Below are 21,504 nucleotides of genomic sequence, written 5' to 3' on the forward strand. Positions count from 1 at the left end.
CAAATGGGGAGGTGATAACAAGTAGTGGTGATGTGAGAAGGAGATGGAGTGAGTATTTTGAAGGTTTGTTGAATGTGTTTGATGATAGAGTGGCAGATATAGGGTGTTTTGGTCGAGGTGGTGTGCAAAGTGAGAGGGTTGGGGAAAATGATTTGGTAAACAGAGAAGAGGTAGTAAAAGCTTTGTGGAAGATGAAAGCTGGCAAGGCAGCAGGTTTGGATGGTATTGCAGTGGAATCTATTAAAAAAGGGGGTGACTGTATTGTTGAATGGTTGGTAAGGTTATTTAATGTATGTATGACTCATGGTGAGGTGCCTGAGGATGGGCAGAATGCATGCATAGTGCCATTGTACAAAGGCAAAGGGAATAAGAGTGAGTGCTCAAAGTACAGAGGTATAAGTTTGTTGAGTATTCCTGGTAAATTATATGGGAGGGTATTGATTGAGATGGTGAAGGCATGTACAGAGCATCAGATATGGGAAGAGCAGTGTGGTTTCAGAAGTGGTAGAGGATGTGTGGATCAGGTGTTTGCTTTGAAGAATGCATGTGAGAAATACTTAGAAAAGCAAATGGATTTGTATGTAGCATTTATGGATCTGGAGAAGGCATATGATAGAGTTGATAGAGATGCTCTGTGGAAGGTATTAAGAATATATGGTGTGGGTGGCAAGTTGTTAGAAGCAGTGAAAAGTTTTTATTGAGGATGTAAGGCATGTGTACGTGTAGGAAGAGAGGAAAGTGATTGGTTCTCAGTGAATGTAGGTTTGCGGCAGGGGTGTGTGATGTCTCCATGGTTGTTTAATTTGTTTATGGATGGGGTTGTTAGGGAGGTGAATGCAAGAGTTTTGGAAAGAGGGGCAAGTATGAAGTCTGTTGTGGATGAGAGAGCTTGGGAAGTGAGTCAGTTGTTGTTCGCTGATGATACAGTGCTGGTGGCTGATTCATGTGAGAAACTGCAGAAGCTGGTGACTGAGTTTGGTAAAGTGTGTGAAAGAAGAAAGTTAAGAGTAAATGTGAATAAGAGCAAGGTTATTAGGTACACTAGGGTTGAGGGTCAAGTCAATTGGGAGGTAAGTTTGAATGGAGGAAAACTGGAGGAAATGAAGTGTTTTAGATATCTGGGAGTGGATCTGACAGCGGATGGAACCATGGAAGCAGAAGTGATTCATAGGGTGGGGGAGGGGGCGAAAATCCTGGGAGCCTTGAAGAATGTTTGGAAGTCGAGAACATTATCTTGGAGAGCAAAAATGGGTATGTTTGAAGGAATAGTGGTTCCAACAATGTTGTATGGTTGCGAGGCGTGGGCTATAGATAGAGTTGTGCGCAGGAGGATAGATGTGCTGGAAATGAGATGTTTGAGGACAATGTGTGTTGTGAGGTGGTTTGATCGAGTAAGTAACGTAAGGGTAAGAGAGATGTGTGGAAATAAAAAGAGCGTGGTTGAGAGAGCAGAATAGGGTGTTTTGAAATGGTTTGGTCACATGGAAAGAATGAGTGAGGAAAGATTGACCAAGAGGATATATGTGTCGGAGGTGGAGGGAATGAGGAGAAGTGGGAGACCAAATTGGAGGTGGAAAGATGGAGTGAAAAAGATTTTGTGTGATCGGGGCCTGAACATGCAGGAGGGTGAAAGGAGGGCAAGGAATAGAGTAAATTGGATCGATGTGGTATACCGGGGTTGACGTGCTGTCAGTGGATTGAATCAGGGCATGTGAAGCATCTGGGGTAAACCATGGAAAGCTGTGTAGGTATGTATATTTGCATGTGTGGACGTATGTATATACATGTGTAGGGGGGGGGGGCCATTTCTTTTGTCTGTTTCCTTGCGCTACCTCGCAATATACATATATACATACATATATATATATATATATATATATATATATATATATATATATATATATATATATATATATATATATACAAATGTGAATAAGAACAAGTTTATTACGTACAGTAGGGTTGAGGGTCAAGTCAATTGGGAGGTAAGTTTGAATGGAGAAAAACTGGAGGAAGTGAAGTGTTTTAGATATCTGGGAGTGGATCTGGCAGCGGATGGAACCATGGAAGAGGAAGTGAATCATGGGGGGGAGAGGGGCAAAAATCCTGGAAGCCTTGAAGAATGTGTGGAAGTCGAGAACATTATCTCCGAAAGCAAATATAGGTATGTTTGAAGGAATAGTGGTTCCAACAATGTTGTATGGTTGCGAGGCGTGGGCTATGGATAGAGTTGTGCGCAGGAGGGTGCATGTGCTGGAAATGAGATGCTTGAGGACAATGTGTGGTGTGAGGTGGTTTGATCGAGTAAGTAATGTAAGGGTAAGAGAGATGTGTGGAAATAAAAAGAGCGTTGTTGAGAGAGCAGAAGAGGATGTTTTGAAATGGTTTGGTCACGTGGAGAGAATGAGTGAGGAAAGATTGACCAAGAGGATATATGTGTAGGAGGTGGAGAGAACGAGGAGAAGTGGGAGACCAAATTGGAGGTGGAAAGATGGAGTGAAAAAGATTTTGCGTGATCGAGGCCTGAACATGCAGGAGGGTGAAAGGCGGGCAAGGAATAGAGTGAATTGGATTGATTTGGTATACCGGGGTCGACGTGCTGTCAATGGATTGAATCAGGGCATGTGAAGCGTCTAGGGTATACCATGGAAAGTTGTGTGGGGCCTGTATGTGGAAAGGGAGCTGTGGTTTCAGGCATTATTGCATGACAGCTAGAGACTGAGTTTGAACAAATTGGGCCTTCTTTGTCTTTTCCTAGCTCTACCTCGCACACATGAGGGGGGAGGGGGATGTTACTCCATGTGTGGCGAGGTGGCGATGGGAATGAATAAAGGCAGACAGTGTGAATTGTGTGCATGGGTATATATGTATGAGTCTGTGTGTGTATATATATATATATATATATATGTGTACATTAAGATGTATGGGTATGTATATTTGCGTGTGTGGATGTGTATGTATATACATGTGTATTGGGGTGGGTTGGGCCATTTCTTTCGTCTGTATATATATATATATATATATATATATATATATATATATATATATATATATATATATATACATATTGTCCCTGGGGATAGGGGATTAAGAATACTTCCCACGTATTCCCTGCGTGTCGTAGAAGGCGGCTAAAAGGGGAGGGAGGGGGGGCTGGAAATCCTCCCCTCTCGTTTTTTTTTTTTGTTTTTTTTTTTTCTTTTTTTAATGTTCCAAAAGAAGGAAGACAGAAGGGGGCCAGGTGAGGATTTCCGCTCCCTCCCCTTTTAGTCGCCTTCTACGACACGCAGGGAATACGTGGGAAGTATTCTTTCTCCCCTATCCCCACACCATATATTCTTGATACCTTCCACAGAGCATCTCTATCAACTTTATCATACGCCTTCTCCAGATCCATAAATGCTACATACAAATCCATTTGTTTTTCTAAGTATTTCTCACATACATTCTTCTAAGCAAACACCTGATCCACACACCCTCTACCACTTCTGAAACCGCACTGCTTTTCCCCAATCTGATACTCTATACATGCCTGCACCCTCTCAATCAATACCCTCTCATATAATTTCCCAGGAATACTCAACAAACTTATACCTCTGTAATTTGAGCACTCACTTTTATCCCCTTTGCCTTTGTACAAAGGCACTATGCATGTATTCTGCCAATCCTCAGGCACCTCGCCATAAGTCTTACATACATTAGATTCCTTACCAACCAGTCAACAATACAGTCACCCCCTTTTTTTAATAAATTCCTCTGCAATACCATCCAAACGTGCTGCCTTGGCAGGTTTCATCTTCCCCAAAGCTTTTACTACCTCTTCTCTGTTTACCAAATCATTCTCCTTAACTGTCTCAATTTGCACACCACCACGACCAAAACACCCTATATCTGCCACTCTATCATCAAACACATTCAGCAAACCTTCTAAATACTCACTCGATCTCCTTCTCACATCACCACTACTTATCACCTCCCAAGATGATACTCTATACATGCCTTCACCCTCTCAGTCAATACCCTCCCATATAATTTCCCAGGAATACTCAACAAACTTATACCTCTGTAATTTGAGCATTCACCTATATCCCCTTTCCCTTTGTAGAATGGCACTATGCACGCATTCCACCAATCCTGAGGCACCTCACCACAAGTCATACATACATTAGATTCCTTACCAATCAGTCAACAATACAATCACCCCCTTTTTTAAAATTCCACTGCAGTACCATCGAAACCCAGTGCCTTTCCAGCTTTTATCTTCCCCAAAGCTTTTACTACCTCTTCTCTGTTTACCAAATCATTCTCCCTAACCGTCTCACTTTGCACACAACCTCAACCAAAACACCCTCTATCTGCCACTCTATCGTCAAACACATTCAACAAACCTTCAAAATACTCACTCCATCTCCTTCTCACATCACCACTACTTGTTATCACCTCCCCATTTGCCCACTTCACTGAAGTTCCCATTTGTTCCCTTGTCTTATGCACTTTATTTACCTCCTTCCAAAACATCTTTTTATTCTACCTAAAATGTGATGATACTCTCACCCCAACTCTCATTTGCCCTCTTTTTCAACTTTTGCACCTTTCTCTTGACCTCCTGCCTCTTTCTTTTATACATGTCGTCATTTGCATTATTTCCCTGCAAAAATCGTCCAAATTCCTCTCTCTTCTTTTTCACTAATAATCTTACTACATCCCACCACTCAGTACCCTCTCTAAGCTGCCCACCTCCCACCCTTCTCATGCCACAAGCATCTTTTGCGCACTCCATCACTGATTCCCTTAATACATCCCATTCCTCCCCCACTCCCCTTACCTCCTTTGTTCTCACATTTATCCATTCTGTACTGAGTTTCTCCTGGTACTTCCTCACTCAAGTCTCCTTCCCAGGCTCACTTACTTTCACCACTCTCTTCACCCCAACATTCTCTCTTGTTTTTTAAAAACCTCTACAAATCTTCACTTTTGCATCCACAAGATAATGATCAGACATCCCTCCAGTTGCACCTATCAGCGCATTAACATCCAAAAGTCTCTCTTTCACCCATCTCTCAATTAACACATAATTCAGTAACTTTCTCTGGCCATCTCTCCTACTTACATACATATACTTATGTATATTTCTCTTTTAAACCAGGTATTCCTTTTCACCAGTCCTTTTTCAGCACATAAATCTAGAAGCTCTTCACCATTTCTATTTACAAAACTGAACACCCCATGTACATTTTAAGTATTCCCTCAACTGCCACATTACTCACATTTGCATTCAAATCACCCATTACTATAACCCAGTCTCGTGCATCAAAAGTAACACACTCACTCAGCTGCTCCCAGAACACTTGCCTCTCATAATCTTTCTTCTCATGCCCAGGTGCATATGCACCAATAATCACCCATCTCTCTCCATCCATTTTCAGTTTTACCCATATCAATCTAGAGCTTACTTTCTTACACTCTATCACATACTCCCACCACTCCTGTTTCAGGAGTAGTGCTACTACTACCCTTGCTCTCGCCCGCTCACTAACTCCTGACTTTACTCCCAAGACATTCCCAAACCACTCTTTCTCTTTACCATAGAGCTACGTTTCACTCAGAGCCAAAACATCCAGGTACCTTTCCTTAAGCATACTACCTATCTCTCCTTTTTTCTCATCTAGGTTACATCCACACACATTTAGACACCCCGATCTGAGCCTTCGAGGAGGATGATCACTCCCCGAGTGACTCCTTCTGTTTCCCCCTTTAGAAAGTTAAAATACAAGGGGAGGGTTTCTAGCCCCCCCCTGCTCCCGTGTTCTTTTACGACACGTGAGGAATGCGTGGGAAGTATTCTTTCTCCCCTATCCCCAGGGATAATATATATATTTATTCGTTTATTTTGCTTTGTTTCTGTCTCCCGCGTTAGCAAGGTAGCACAAGGAAACAGACGAAAGAATGGCCCAACCCACCCACATACACATGTATATACATACACGTCCACACACGCAAATATACATACCTATACATCTCAATGTATACATATATACACACACACAGACATATACATATATACACATGTACATAATTCATACTATCTGCCCTTATTCATTCCCATCGCCACCCTGCCACACATGGAATAACAACCCCGTCCCCCCTCATGTGTGTGAGGTAGCGCTAGGAAAAGACAACAAAGGCCACATGAGTTCACACTCAGTCTCTAGCTGTCATGTAATAATGCACCGAAACCACAGCTCCCTTTCCACATCGAGGCCCCACAGAACGTTCTATCGTTTACCCCAGACGCTTCACATGCCCTTGTTCAATCCATTGACAGCACGTCGACCCCGGTATACCACATCGTTCCAATTCACTCTGTTCCTTGCACACCTTTCACCCTCCTGCATTTTCAGGCCCCAATCACTCAAAATCTTTTTCACTCCATCTTTCCACCTCCAATTTGGTCTCCCACCTCTCCTCGTTCCCTCCACCTCTGACACATATATCCTCTTGGTCAATCTTTCTTCACTCATTCTCTCTATGTGACCAAACCATTTCAAAACACCCTCTTCTACTCTCTCAACCACACTCTTTTTACTACCACACATCTTTCTTACCCTATTATTACTTACTCGATCAAACCACCTCACACCACATATTGTCCTCAAACATCTCATTTCCAGCACATCCACCCTCCTCCGCACAACTCTATCTATAGCCCATGCCTCGCAACCTTATAACATTGTTGGAACCACTGTTCCTTCAAACATACCCATTTTTGCTTTCTGAGATAATGTTCTCGACATCCACACATTCTTCAAGGCTCCTAGAATTTTTGCTCCCTCCCCCCACCCTATGATTCACTTCCGTTCCCATGGTTCCATCCGCTGCCAAATCCACTCCCAGATATCTAAAACACTTCACTTCCTCCAGTTTTTCTCCATTCAAACTTACCTCCCAATTGACTTGACCCTCAACCCTACTGTACCTTGCTCTTATTCACATTAACTCTCAACTTTCTTCTTTCACACACTTTACCAAACTCAGTCACCAGCTTCTGCAGTTTCTCGCATGAATCAGCCACCAGCGCTGTATCATCAACTGACTCACTTCCCAAGCTCTCTCATCCATAACAGACTGCATACTTGACCCTCTTTCCAAAACTCTTGCATTCACCTCCCTAACAACCCCATCCATAAACAAATTAAACAATCATGGAGACATCACACACCCCTGCCGCAAACCTACATTCACTGAGAACCAATCACTTTCCTCTCTTCCTACACTTACACTTGCCTTGCATCCTCGATAAAAACTTTTCACTGCTTCTAACAACTTGCCTCCCACACCATATATTCTTAATACCTTCCACAGAGCATTTCTATCAACTCTATCACATGCCTTCTCCAGATCCATAAATGCTACATATAAATCCATTTGCTTTTCTAAGTATTTCTCATACATTCTTCAAAGCAAACACCTGATCCACACATCCTCTACCACTTCTGAAACCACACTGCTCTTCCCCAGTCTGATGCTCTGTACATGCCTTCACCCTCTCAATTAATACCCTCCCATATAATTTCCCAGGAATACTCAACAAACTTATACCTCTGTAATTTGAGCACTCACCTTTGTCCCCTTTGCCTTTGTACAATGGCACTATGCAAGCATTCCGCCAATCCTCAGGCACCTCACCATGAATTATACATACATTAACTAACTTTACCAACCAGTTAACAGTACAGTCACCCCCTTTTTTAATAAATTCCACTGCAATACCATCCAAACCCGCTGCCTTGCCTGTTTTCATCTTCTGCAAAGCTTTTACTACCTCTTCTCTTTTTACCAAATCATTGTCCCTAAACCTCTCACTTTGTACACCACCTTGACCAAAACACCCTATATCTGCCACTCTATCATCAAACACATTCAACAAACCTTCAAAATACTCACTTGATCTCCTTCTCACATCACCACTACTTGTTATCACCTCCCCATTAGCCCCCTTTCCTGAAGTTCCCATTTGTTCCCTTGTCTTACGCACTTTGTTTACCTCCTTCCAAAACATCTTTTATTTTCCCTAAAATTAAATGCTACTCTCTCACCCCAACTCTCATTTGCCCTCTTTTTCACCTCTTGCACCTTTCTCTTGACCTCCTGCCTCTTTCTTTTATACATCTCCCAGTCATTTGCATTTTTTCCCTGCAAAAATCGTCCAGATGCCTCTCTCTTCTCTTTCACTAATAATCTTACTTCACTCCATCACTCACTACTCTTTCTAATCTGCCCACCTACCACGCTTCTCATGCCACAAGCATCTTTTGCACAAGCCATCACTGCTTCCCTAAATACATCGCATCCCTCCCCCACTTCCCTTACCTCCTTTGTTCGCACCTTTTTCCATTCTGTACTCAGTCTCTCCTGGTACTTCCTCACACAAGAGTCCTTCCCAAACTCACTCACTCTCACCACTCCCTTCACCCCAACATTCTCTTTTATTTTCTGAAAACCTCTACAAATCTTCACCTTCACCTCCACAAGATAATGATCAGACATCCCTCCAGTTGCACCTCTCAGCACATTAACACCAAAAGTCTCTCTTTCGCTTGCCTATCTATTAACACCTAATCCAATAACCCTCTCTGGCCATCTCTCCTACTTGTATACGTATATTTATGTATATGTCGCTTTTTAAACCAGGTATTCCCAATCAACAGTCCTTTTTCAGCACATAAATCTACAAGCTCTTCACCATTTCCATTTACAACACTGAACAACCCATGTATACCAATTATTCCCTCAACTGCCACATTACTCACCTTTGCATTCAAATCACCCATCACTATATCCATCACTATATCACCCATCACTATATCCTGCATCAAAACCACTCCCAAAACACTTGCCTGTCATGATATTTCTTCTCATGCCCAGGTGCATATGCACCAATAATCACCCATCTCTCTCCATCAAGTTTCAGTTTTACCCATATCAATTTTAGAGTTTACTTTCTTACACTCTATCACATGCTCCCACCACTCCTGTTTCAGGAGCAGTGCTACTCCTTCCATTGCTCTTGTCCTCTCACTAACCCCTGACTTTACTCCCAAGACATTCCCAAACCACTCTTCCTCTTTACCCTTGAGCTTTGTTTCACTCAGAGCCAAAACATCCAGGATCCTTTCCTCAAACATACTACCTATCTCTCCTTTTTTCTCATCTTGGTTACATCCACACACATATGTCTTATGCACTTTATTTACCTCCTTCCAAAACATCTTTCTATTCTCCCTAAAATTCAATGATACTCTCTCTCCCCAACTCTCGTTTGCCCTCTTTTTCACCTCTTGCACCTTTCTTTTGACCTACTGCCTCTTTCTTTTATACATCTCCCAGACAGTACCACTATTTCCCTGGAAGAATCGTCGAAACGGCTGTCTCTTCTCTTTTCCTAATAATTTTACTTCTTCATTCCACCGGTCACTACCCTTTCTAATCTGCCCACCTCCCACGCTTCTCATGCCGCAAGCATCTTTTGCACAAGCCATCACTGCTTCCCTAAATGCATTCCTCTCCTCCTCCTCCACTCCCCTTACGTCCTGTACTCTGAAATGGTAACATTGGTGAAGGGAGCTAATGGGGAGGTAACAACAAGTAGTGGTGATATGAGAAGGAGATAGAGTGAGTTTTTTGAATGTTTGTTGAATTTGTTAGATGATAGAGTGGCAGATATATGGTGTTTAGGTCAAGGTGGTGTGCGAAGGGAGAGGGTCAGGGAGAATGGTTTGTTAAACAGAGAAGAGGTAAAGAAAGCTTTGCGGAAGATGAAATCTAGCAAGGCGGTGGTTTTGGATGGTATTGCAGTGGAATTTATTAAAAAAGGGGGTGACTGTGTTGTTGACTGGTTGGTGAGGATATTCAATATATTTATGGCTTATGGATTGGCGGTATGGATGCATAGTGCCATTGTACAAAGGCAAAGGGAATAAAGGTGACTGTTCAAATTACAGAGGTATAAGTTTGTTGAGTATTCCTGGGAAATTATATGGTTAAGTATTGATTAAGAGGGTGAAGGCATGTACAGAGCATCAAATTGGGGAAGAGCAGTGTGGTTTCAGAAGTGGTAGAGGGTGTGTGGATCAGGTGTTTTCTTTGAAGAATGTATGTTTAAAATACTTGGAGGCAATTTGCTAGAAGCAGTGAAAAGTTTTCATAGAGGATGTAAGGCATGTGTATGAGTAGGAAGAGAGGAAACTGTTTGGTTCTCAGTGAATGTCAGTTCGCAGCAAGGGTGCATGATGTCTCCATGGTTGTTTAATTTGTTTATGGATGGGGTGATTAGGGAGGTGAATGCAAGTTTTAGAGAGAGGGGGCAAGTATGCTGTTTGTTGTGGATGAGAGGGCTTGGGAAGTGCCAGTTGTTATTCGCTAATGATACAGCGTTGGTTGCTGATTCAGGTGAAAAATTGCAGAAGCTTGTGACTGAGTTTGATAAAGTGTGTGAAAGAAGATAGCTGAGGGTAAATGTGAATAAGAGGAAGGTTATTAGGTATAGTAGGGTTGAGGGACAAGTGAATAGGGAGGTAAGTTTAAATGAAGAAAAACTGGAGGAAGTGAAGTTTGTTAGATATCTGGGAGTGGATTTGGTAGCGGATGGAACCATGGAAGTGAAAGTGAGTCACAGGGTGGGGTAGGGGGTGAAAGTTCTGAGAGTGTTGAAAAATGTGTGGCAGTAGAGAACATTATCTTGGAAAGCAAAAATGGGTATGTTTGAAGGAATAGCGGTTCCAGTAATGTTATGTGGTTGTGAGGCATGGGGCATAGATAGGGCTGTGCGGAGGAGGGTGGATGTGTTAGAAATGAGATGTTTGAGGACAATATGTGGTGTGAGGTGGTTTGATTGAGTAAATGATGAAAGGGTAGGAGAGATGTGTGGTAAAAAAAGATTGCGTTTGACAGAGTACGAGAGGGTGTATTGAAATGGTTTGGTCACATGGAGAGAATGAGTTGAGGAAAGATTGACAGAGAGGTATATGTGTCAGAGGTGGAGGGAATGAGAAGTGGAAGACCAAATTGGAGGTGGAAGGATGGAGTGAAAAAGATTTTGAGCAATCAGGGCCTGAAGATGCAGGAGGGTGAAGGAATAGAGTGAATTGGAATGATGTGGTATATTGGGGTTGACGTGCTGTCACTGGATTGAACCAGGGCATGTGAAGCATCTGGAGTAAACCATGGAGAGTTTTGTGGGGCCTGGATGTAGAAGGGGAGCTGTGGTTTCGGTGTATAATACATGATAGCTAGCTAATGAGTGTAAACGAATGTGGCCTTTGTTGTCTTTTCCTAGCGCTACCTCACGCGCATGTGGGGGGAGGGGGTTGTCATTTCATATGTGGTGCGGTGGCGCCGGCAATGAATAAAGGCAGCAAGTATTAATTATGTACATGTGTATATATGTATATGTCTGTATGTATGTATATATGTATATGTTGAAATGTATAGGTATGTATATATGCTTGTGTGGACGTCTATGTATATACTTGTGTATGTGGGAGACAGGGACAAAGTATAATATATAAATGAAAATATTATCTATATGTGTGTATATGAGCATTTTTGTTTGTATATGTGTATATGAATGGGTGGGCCATTCTTTGTCTGTTTTCTGCTTTACCTCGCTGATGCAGGAAACAGTGATTATGTATAAAAAAAAATTATTGGAATTATGTATATCTGGAGTTTATAAGGATTTAGTTTCTTTGATGAGAGGGCAGATGCGGTAGAAGGTAGATGTGGCAACAGGGTTGTTGCTGTGTAGAGGGCATGCAAATAAAGAGACAAGCTAGCTGCCCCACTGTAACATTGGATCCTGCAGAGATACAGCTTGACGTATATCATATTATTAAATTGGCTAGCTTTATTGCTGGAGAATTTATGGGTTTAGTGAATGTGCATCAGACTCACTGGATATTGATATGATTAACTAAGCCAAGAAGCCAGTTGTATGTTGGGTTGTGGATTCTTTGACAAAAGTTTTATGATTGGGTGATGTTTATTGTCTGATAAGACCTCTTTGGATTGAAAGGTAAACAGTTTCTTACATGTTGTCATAATGTAAAAGTAAGTCTCTTCATCAAAGCTCCCTTTTCAATGTATTTCTTTACAGTAAGTATTAGAATTACATGCAGTAATCATTTTTGTTTATTGACAGAGATCTAGCAGTATTACAGCCTGATGGTTATGGCAGGATAATTGGTCGTATTAAGGATTTGATTATCCGTGGTGGTGAGAACATCTACCCAGCTGAGTTGGAGAACTTTCTCATGAGACATCCAAATGTTATTGAAGCACAGGTGAGCTAAAAATATTCTGTTTGGAAAGTATTCACAGTTGATAGATGCTTCCATCACTCTAATGTGAATGCCTTGGTAAGAAGCAGGAAAGGTTTCAGTCATCAGAGCAGTGACCTACATGAAAATATCTGAAGGATCTTTTAACAGTATGTTGCATGTCATCAACCAAGAGCCTATACTTAAGGCTTTCATTAAGTATCATTGTAAGAGAGGTTCATCAAACTCACTTCAGTTTTCTTTCTCGACTAAATACCAAACTTCAGCATAAACATTCTCTTCATGACTTAAATGCAGATGCATGGTATGTAAAGAGTGTAAAAGGTTGTACATATGTGCTTGGTAGTAGTTGGTAGGAAGACTCTGACTAGGGAGATGTATTGCTGTTACTACCCTCCTGGGTAATGAGAGGGTTAGTGGCAGCTGTATAGTGAGCCAGCACATCAGTGGTTTTCAAGTTGCACTCCCATGAAGGTAGTTGTCTTATCTTTCTGCCTCACCCACACCTTGACTGCTGGCATTCTGTCCAAAAACTTACAATCTCTCTTTGTCACTCATAACACTTGACAACAATTAAATAACTCATTCTTTGTAATCCTAGATTTTTCTTGTGGTGAGCTCTATGCGCTATCCTTGCCATTTGGTAAGATGATAGAAGGAACAGATAGAAGTATTAGGTAACAACATTTGGTAGAAGTAGTTGGTTGGAATATTAGTTGGGAGCATTATGTAAAAGTAATAGGTTAGAACATCAGGTACACATTAGGTAGTGAAGTTGGTAGGAATATTAGGAAGGAGCCTCTGAAAACACTGCACTAGAGCTGCACTCTGCCAGTAGCCAGTTAAGGTTAAGGCACAAAAGGCTAAAAAGTAGCACTGGAGTTCTCCAATCATGGAGACTTTTGCCATAGCTGCCCCCTTAAGGGAGTTCCTGAAGGGAACACGTGATAGAGATATAGGCAGATAGATAGCTTAGCACTACATAGCACTGTAGACTGTGTAGAGAGGGACTTGTGTATGTGACATTGCCCAGCTGTACACATCCCGCTTTTCGTTATTTGGATTCTTCTTGACCGAGTCAGATACTGACTCTCTTATCTTGCTGTGGAAAAATTACCCATGATTTAGTTTAATCATAAGAAAGAAAGTGGGTGGTTAGAAGTTAGACTTTTACAGAAACTTCTCTTCATGATGTTGATTAAGTATGTTACAGATGGGACCACATTAGAAAAGAATTTCCACCATACAATTCACAAATAAATCACATTTCATGGTCTAACTATTACCTGATCAGAAAGTCGTGGATTATAAGAATGAAGATATAATGAGGAAGCTAGTCACATCAGCCATGCTAAGACTTTGCTCATCTCTGTTACTTCCTGAGGTTGTACTAAAATGAATTAGATTCCATATATATAATCTTTCTGAACTTCATCATTTATTGAGGTAGTTTCTTCTGCATATCCCAACTGCTTTTCCCTGTTCTGTTCAATATCTTTAGGAAATTCTACAGTGCCTTGCAACATATAACACTGACTGACATATTCATCAGAAGGATAACCCTATTGTGACAGTAATTTTCCTCTTGAATTCTGACCAGTTTCTTGAAGTTCATACACTTGAGAAATATGATACCTCCCAGTGGGAGTTCATGAAAGAGCCAGATAACAGCTGACCTGGTATTCTATGAAGAAATTATCTGGTGGAGAATGGAAATAGTACCTGAATTATATCTAGGAAGTAGGTAGAGAATGAGTCAGGGTTAGGGTTCAAACCATTCTCATATGTGTTTCATGTGGCTAAAGAAGGTTTCCTGGAATGCAGCCACTTAAAACATTTCATATGCCTTATGCAAATAGTGTTTACTGTTGATAAGTCCTCTACTGATGTACGTATTTAGTCTGAGATCAGGACCCTTCCTGAATATGAACAACATTTTATCACAGATAACAATCATTACATGTCCTGTAGATGACAGACTGTACCATGCTGCAAGCTTCTATATTCTATCCGTCCATTTAAAAGGGGCTTAGGGTGTGAAAGCGAGAGATGTAAATATTTAAAGTATATGTTCTGTTGTGGTTTTGGCGGCATGAAATAAGGAAAAACTGATTTTGTGTACATGAAGTCAGCATCAAAAGACCAGATTTTGGAGTACTTGAAACAGCTATGGAAACAAGAGTGAAAGTCTCTGAAGCAGCTGTAAAAAAGTGCATGAGTTCTTCATGACTTCATAAAGAAAAGAAAATGATTTCAACTTTCATGGTGATGGTGTTGATGATGCAATTGATTTTTGTTGTTGAGACATGTGCCTAGCACCTATAAGAGGCACAAAGCCTACAGGACAAGCACCATTAGTTTGTAACATTCTGAAGGATTAATTCATGTTCTTGTATGGGGCTACTGAGTGGCAAGATAGAGTGATTGCATCTCAATGGTAATATAGTAATATTAGTTATTTCATCAAGATATTTACTACATTTAAGTAATTTTTATTTTTTCCTTTACAATTATATAATTAGTATTTTATTTAATTTTATTTTTTTATTTTTATTTTATTTTGCTTTGTCGCTGTCTCCCGCGTTAGCAAGGTAGCGCAAGGAAACAGACGAAAGAATGGCCCAACCCACCCACATACACATTAATATACATACACATCCACACACGCAAATATACATACCTATACATCTCAACTTATACATATATATACACACATAGACATACACATATATAATCATGTACATCATACTGTCTGCCTTTATTCATTCCCATTGCCATCCTGCCACACTTGAAATAACAACTCCCTCCCCCCACATGTGCGCGGGGTAGCGCTAGGAAAAGACAACAAAGGCCACATTCGTTCACGCTGTCTCTAGCTGTCATGTATAATGCACTGAATCCACAGCTCCCTATCCACATCCAGGCCCCGCAGAACTTTCCATGGTTTACCCCAGACACTTCACACTCCCTGGTTCAATCCATTGACAGCACGTCGACCCCAGTATAACACATCATTCAAATTCACTCTATTCCTTGCACGCCTTTCACCCTCCTGCATGTTCAGGCCCCCATCACTCATAATCTTTTTCACTCCATCTTTCCACCTCCAACTTGGTCTCCCATTTCTCCTCATTCCATCCACCTCTGACACATATATCCTCTTGGTCAATCTTTCCTCACTCATTCCCTCCATGTGACCAAACCATTTCAAAACACCCTCTTCTGCTCTCTCAACCACACTCTTTTTACTACCACACATCTCTCTTACCCTGTTATTACTTACTCGATCAAACCACCTCACACCACATATTGTCCTCAAACATCTCATTTCCGGCACATCCACCCTCCTCCGCACAACTCTATCTATAGCCCATGCCTCGCAACCTTATAACATTTTTGGAACCACTATTCCTTCAAACGTACCCATTTTTGCTTTCTGAGATAATGTTCTCGACTTCCAAACATTCTTCAATACTCCCAGAACTTTCGCCCCCTCCCTCACCCTATGATTCACTTCTGCTTCCATGGTTCCATCCGCTGCCAAATCCACTCCCAGATATCTAAAACACTTCACTTCCTCCAGTTTTTCTCCATTCAAGCTTATCTCCCAATTGACTTGTCCCTCAACCCTACTGTACCTAATAAACTTGCTCTTATTCACATTTACTCTCAACTTTTTCACACACTTTACCAAACTCAGTCACCAGCTTCTGCAGTTTCTCACATGAATTAGCCACCAGCACTGTATCATCAGCGAACAACAACTGACTCACTTCCCAAGCTCTCTCATCCACAACAGACTGCATGCTTGCCCCTCTTTCCAAAACTCTTGCATTCACTTCCCTAACAACCCCATCCATAAACAAATTAAACAACCATGGAGACATCAGACACCCCTGCTGCAAACCAACATTCACAGAGAACCAATCACTTTCCTCTCTTCCTACACATACACATGCCTTACATCCTCGATAAAAACTTTTCTTTGCTTCTAAGAACTTGCCTCCCTCACCATATATTCTTAATACCTTCCACAGAGCATCTCTATCAACTCTATCATATGCCTTCTCCAGATCCATAAATGCTACATACAAATCCATTTGCTTTTCTAAGTATTTCTCACATACATTCTACGAAGCAAACACCTGATCCACACATCCTTTATCACTTCTGAAACCACACTGCTCTTCCCCAATCTGATGCTCTGTACATGCCTTCACCCTCTCAATCAATACCCTCCCATATAATTTCCCATGAATACTCAACAAACTTATACCTCTGTAATTTGAGCACTCACTCTTATCCCCTTTGCCTTTGTACAATGGCACTATGCAAGCATTCTGCCAATCCTCAGGCACCTCACTATGAATCATACATACACTAAAGAACCTTACCAACCAGTCAGCAATACAGTCACCCCTTTTTTTTAATAAATTCCACTGCAATACCATCCAAACCTGCTGCCTTGCCGGTTTTCATCTTCTGCAAAGCTTTTACTACCTCTTCTCAGTTTACCAAATCATTTTCCCTAACCCTCTCACTTTGCACACCACCTCAACCAAAACACCCTATATCTACCACTCTGTCATCAAACACATTCAACAAGCCTTCAAAATACTCACTTGATCTCCTTCTCACATCACCACTACTTGTTATCCCCTTCCCATTAGCCCCCTTCACTGATGTTCCCATTTGGTCCTTGTCTTACGCACTTTATTTACTTCCTTCCAAAACATCTTTTTATTCTACCTAAAATTTAATGATACTCTCTCACCCCAACTCTCATTTGCCCTCTTTTTCACCTCCTGCACCTTTCTCTAAACCTCTTGCCTCTTTCTTTTATACATCTCCCAGTCATTTGCGTTTTTTCCCTGCAAAAATCGTCCAAATGCCTCTTTTTTCTTTTTCACTAATAATCTTACTTTTTCATCCCACCACTCACCACCCTTTCTAATCTGCCCACCTCCCACGCTTCTCATGCCACAAGCATCTTTTGCGCAAGCCATCACTGCTTCCCTAAATACATCCCATTCCTCCCCCACTCCCCTTACTTCCATTGTTCTCACCTTTTTCCATTCTGCACTCAGTCTCGCATGGTACTTCCTCACACAGGTCTCCTTCCCAAGCTCACGTACTCTCACTACTCTTTTCACCCAACATTCTCTCTTCTTTTCTGAAAACCACTACAAATCTTCACCTTCGCCTCCACAAGATAATGATCAGACATCCCTCCAGTTGCACCTCTCAGCACATTAACATCCAAAAGTCTCTCTTTTGCACGCCTATCAATTTACACGTAGTTCAGTAATACTCTCTGGCCATCTCTCCTACTTACATACGTATACTTATGTATATCTCTCTTTTTAAACCAGGTATTCCTAATCACCAGTCCTTTTTCAGCACATAAATCTACAAGCTCTTCACCATTTCCATTTACAACACTGAACACCCCATGTACACCAATTATTCCCTCAACTGCCACATTACTCACCTTTGCATTCAAATCACCCATCACTATAACCTGGTCTCATGCATCAAAACTACTAACACACTCACTCATCTGCTCCAAAAACACTTGCCTCATGATCTTTCTTCTCATGCCCAGGTGCATATGTGCCAATAATTACCCATCTCTCTCCATCCACTTTCAGTTTTACCCATATCAATCAAGAGTCTACTTTCTTACACTCTGTCACATACTCTCACAACTCCTGTTTCAGGAGTAGTGCTACTCCTTCCCTTGCTCTTGTCCTCTCACTAACCCCTGACTTTACTCACAAGACATTCCCAAACCACTCTTCCCCTTTACCCTTGAGCTTCATTTCACTCAGAGCCAAAACATCCAGGTTCCTTTCCACAAACATAATTAGTAAAGAGATTAAAATAACGTATTTTCAGATATTATCAATTTACTTATAAGAGTCCAGACTATTATAATATACCTACATAAGCTTTCCTGTTAAATAATTAGTAAAGAGTGATTAATATAATGTGTTTTCAGATATTATCAATTTACTTATAAGAGCCCAGACTATTATAATATACCTACATAACCTTTCCTGTTAAATTCATCAGGTGCTCAACTATTGGTTATTGACTAGAAAATCTACTTTCCATTAATTTTGTGTATGTATATGTACACTTAGTAAACAGTGTGTAAACTTATGTGAAATATTTTGAGATTCTTGATGTACCAACAAAATTGTAGACTTCTGTTTACTTATATATGGTCTTCCTATACATTTCATTTCAGCAGCAACCTCTTTCCACATGGCAGAGATCACATCACAGTCTTGTCTCCAATTACTAGGATCATAGAGAGCAGGGCACTCCTGAATTAGATTTATTAAATCATCCACATGTATATTGATGCTTTTCAGACCACAACAGACTCACGGTGACTGATGAAAATGGGTAGAGCTGTCATGTCACCATAACTGTTTAATGTTTATGGATGGGTTTATGAGGTGGGTAAAAGCAAGGGGCTTGGAGAAAGGGGCCGGTTTGCAATCTATTGGTAGCTGGGGGGCCCGGGAGGTGAATTAGTTGTTGTCTTCTGATGACATGACACTGGTGGCAGAATTGAGTGAGAAAGTGCCAAAGTTGATATCTGAATGTGGGAGAGTAAGTAAAAGGAAAAAGTTGAGAGTAAATATGAATAAAAGAAGGGTTATTAGGTTTGATAGTGCAAAGAGGTTAGTTGAGAAGTGAATTTGAATGGCAAAAATTTGGATGTTTTTGGTTCTGGGAATGGACATGGCAGTGAACAGAACTGTAGGAGCTAAAGTAAGTCATACAGTGGATGAAAGGAGAAGGTCCTGGGAGCATTGAAGAATGTGTAGAAAGAGTGGTTGCCAAATGGGAGGACAAAGATAGGTGTTTGTGAAGATATAGTAGTCATGATAGTGTTGCATGGATGCAAGGCATGGACTGTAGATGAGAATGTATGGAAGAGGATGAGAGTTTTGGAAATGAAATAGTTGAGGACAATATGTGATTTGAGGAGAATTGATTGGGAAAGAATTGTTAGGGTAAGAGAGAGTTGAAGTAATAAGGAGAGTATGGTTGAGAGTGCTAAAGGGTGTGCTGAAATAATTTGGACATATGGAGAGAATGACAAAGAGGATAGATGTGTCAGAAGTGGATGGGACAAGAAGAGGAAGACTGAATTGGAGAAAGAAGGATAGGTGAATAAGGTTTTGAGCACATATGGCCTGAACATGCTGGAGTGTGGAAGGTGTGCTTGGGAGTTTTTTTTTCTTTCTTTCTTTCTGAGCTGAGACAGCATGGGCAACTGAAGCCCTAATTGAGGCCATCTCATTTATACTATATGAATACATATACCCTAGTCTAAGCCAGGCACTCATTTTATAAACCATCCCAAGTTGACTGTGGCCATCCCTGAAATATTTTGGGGAGTCGTGTGGTTGCCTTTGACATATCTAAGGCTTTTGACAGGGTGTGATATCAGGGTCTTATCTCTAAGCTCTCTTCTTTTGGCTTCCCCTCATTTTGCTGCATCATGTATAGCTTCCTCTTCAGCTGATCTTTCTCTGGTTGTTGATGGATCAGCCTCACCACTTTTTTAAATCAACAGTAGTGTCCCTCATGGTTCTGTCCTGTTCCCTACACTGTTTCTCCTTTTTTTCAACGATTTCCTCTCCGCAAAAAATCCAATGCACTCAGTACGGTGATTACTCAACACTGCAGTCATCCACATCTTCAGTTCTGCTTCCTCTTCTCTCACTCAATCTTCATCTCATCTAGACACTGCATCCTCGGTGAACTCAGACTTGGACAGGATATTTCAGTGGGGTACACAAAATCTTATCTAGTGCCTCCAAGACCCACTTTCTACCCATCTCTGTATTGAAAACTCCTCACAACTCTTATCTCTCTTTTCATGGTTCTATAATTCCACCTCTTGAGTCATGGTATTACTTAAACATCCACTTTCTTGGAAACCCCATATTATAGGAATAGCTGAGTCTACCTCTAAAAAACTGGTTGTCCTGTTTAGATGTCGAAACTTCTTATCTTCTGAATGCTTGCTCTATTTATGTAAGGGATTGATTCGTCCTTGTATGGATTACTGCTCTCACATGTGGGGTGGTTCTAGCTATGCATTCTTACTTAACAGAGTTGAGTCAAAGCAGTTTGACTTAAAAACTGTCCCAGGCTAAATTTCAAGTGTGACCCCCTTACCCCATGTTGCAGTGTTGGTTCACTTTCCCTCTTCTGTTGGTATAACTTTGGTTTTTGCTCCCGAGAGCTGGTGACTTGTCTGCGTACACCACTAGCTAGACCATGCAATACTTGGCAAGCTGCTCTGTCATGTGATTATTGTGTTGCCATCGGCAACTCTAGGGTGGGCCGTTTTGATACCTGCTTCTTTCCATACATGTTGAAGTTTTGGAACTCTCAACCTTCTCATGTCTTTCCAAATAACTGTCCCCTAGCACACTAAAAAACAGGTTTGTCACTTCCTCCAAAATATGTAGATATTTTCCCTTGTCTTTTCTTTTTCTGTTTCATAATTCTCACAATATTTCAGTTAAGGCTTGGCCTTGATGTGGACTTTTGTTCATGACTGGAGCCTTCAACATGATATGTATAAAGAAAAAAATTAGGAGAGTGTTGACAGCAGTTAGAAATATGGTTAGGGTGGGAGATAATTTATTCTAAATCTTTGAGAATGAAGAAGGTGAGGGCTTCAATCCCTCCAGCATCCTTTTAGAGGAATTCAGCCATCCCCTATGATGAATGTTAACATCTCCAAGGTAGAGGATCTTGGCTTGTGGATGAGAAGATGCCACAGCCTCATGGCAGGAGTTTAGATACTTTCTATCTACCTATATCTCTGATGCCTGTTCCTCTGGGAACTCCCATCAAGAGGTGGCCATGGCAGAAGAGCCTCCACTTATCCCTGTTCTTGCATGTCTCCCTTGCATACACCATTCCATGCGTTCTTCCTATGTTTATCTCTCCAGTATTCCTCCACCCTGTTTGCCCAAGTCACAGGTGGTTTTCCACTCACCCTAACCCCTTTAATTTTACTATCATACACTCTCTTTGTAAACTCACAGGCTTGCATTCTTTCCACATGCCCAAACCATCTCAAAGTATTACATTTCACCCATTCTACTTCTCCACAATTCATTCCCTT

The 21,504-nt window shown here is 41.2% G+C and overlaps 1 protein-coding gene across 1 annotated transcript in view; it reads left to right on the forward strand.

The window, feature by feature from the left end:
- Window positions 1-21,504, forward strand: part of LOC139754424 (putative acyl-CoA synthetase YngI) — a 98,537-nt gene that overhangs the window by 26,406 nt on the left and 50,627 nt on the right. The window contains exon 3 of the mRNA XM_071671701.1: window positions 12,200-12,341. Coding sequence (XP_071527802.1) covers window positions 12,200-12,341 — 142 coding nt within the window. The remainder of the gene's footprint in view (window positions 1-12,199; window positions 12,342-21,504) is intronic.

Source organism: Panulirus ornatus, chromosome 17, assembly GCF_036320965.1.
Source record: "Panulirus ornatus isolate Po-2019 chromosome 17, ASM3632096v1, whole genome shotgun sequence".
In the NCBI taxonomy this organism is placed as follows: Eukaryota; Metazoa; Arthropoda; class Malacostraca; order Decapoda; family Palinuridae; genus Panulirus; species Panulirus ornatus.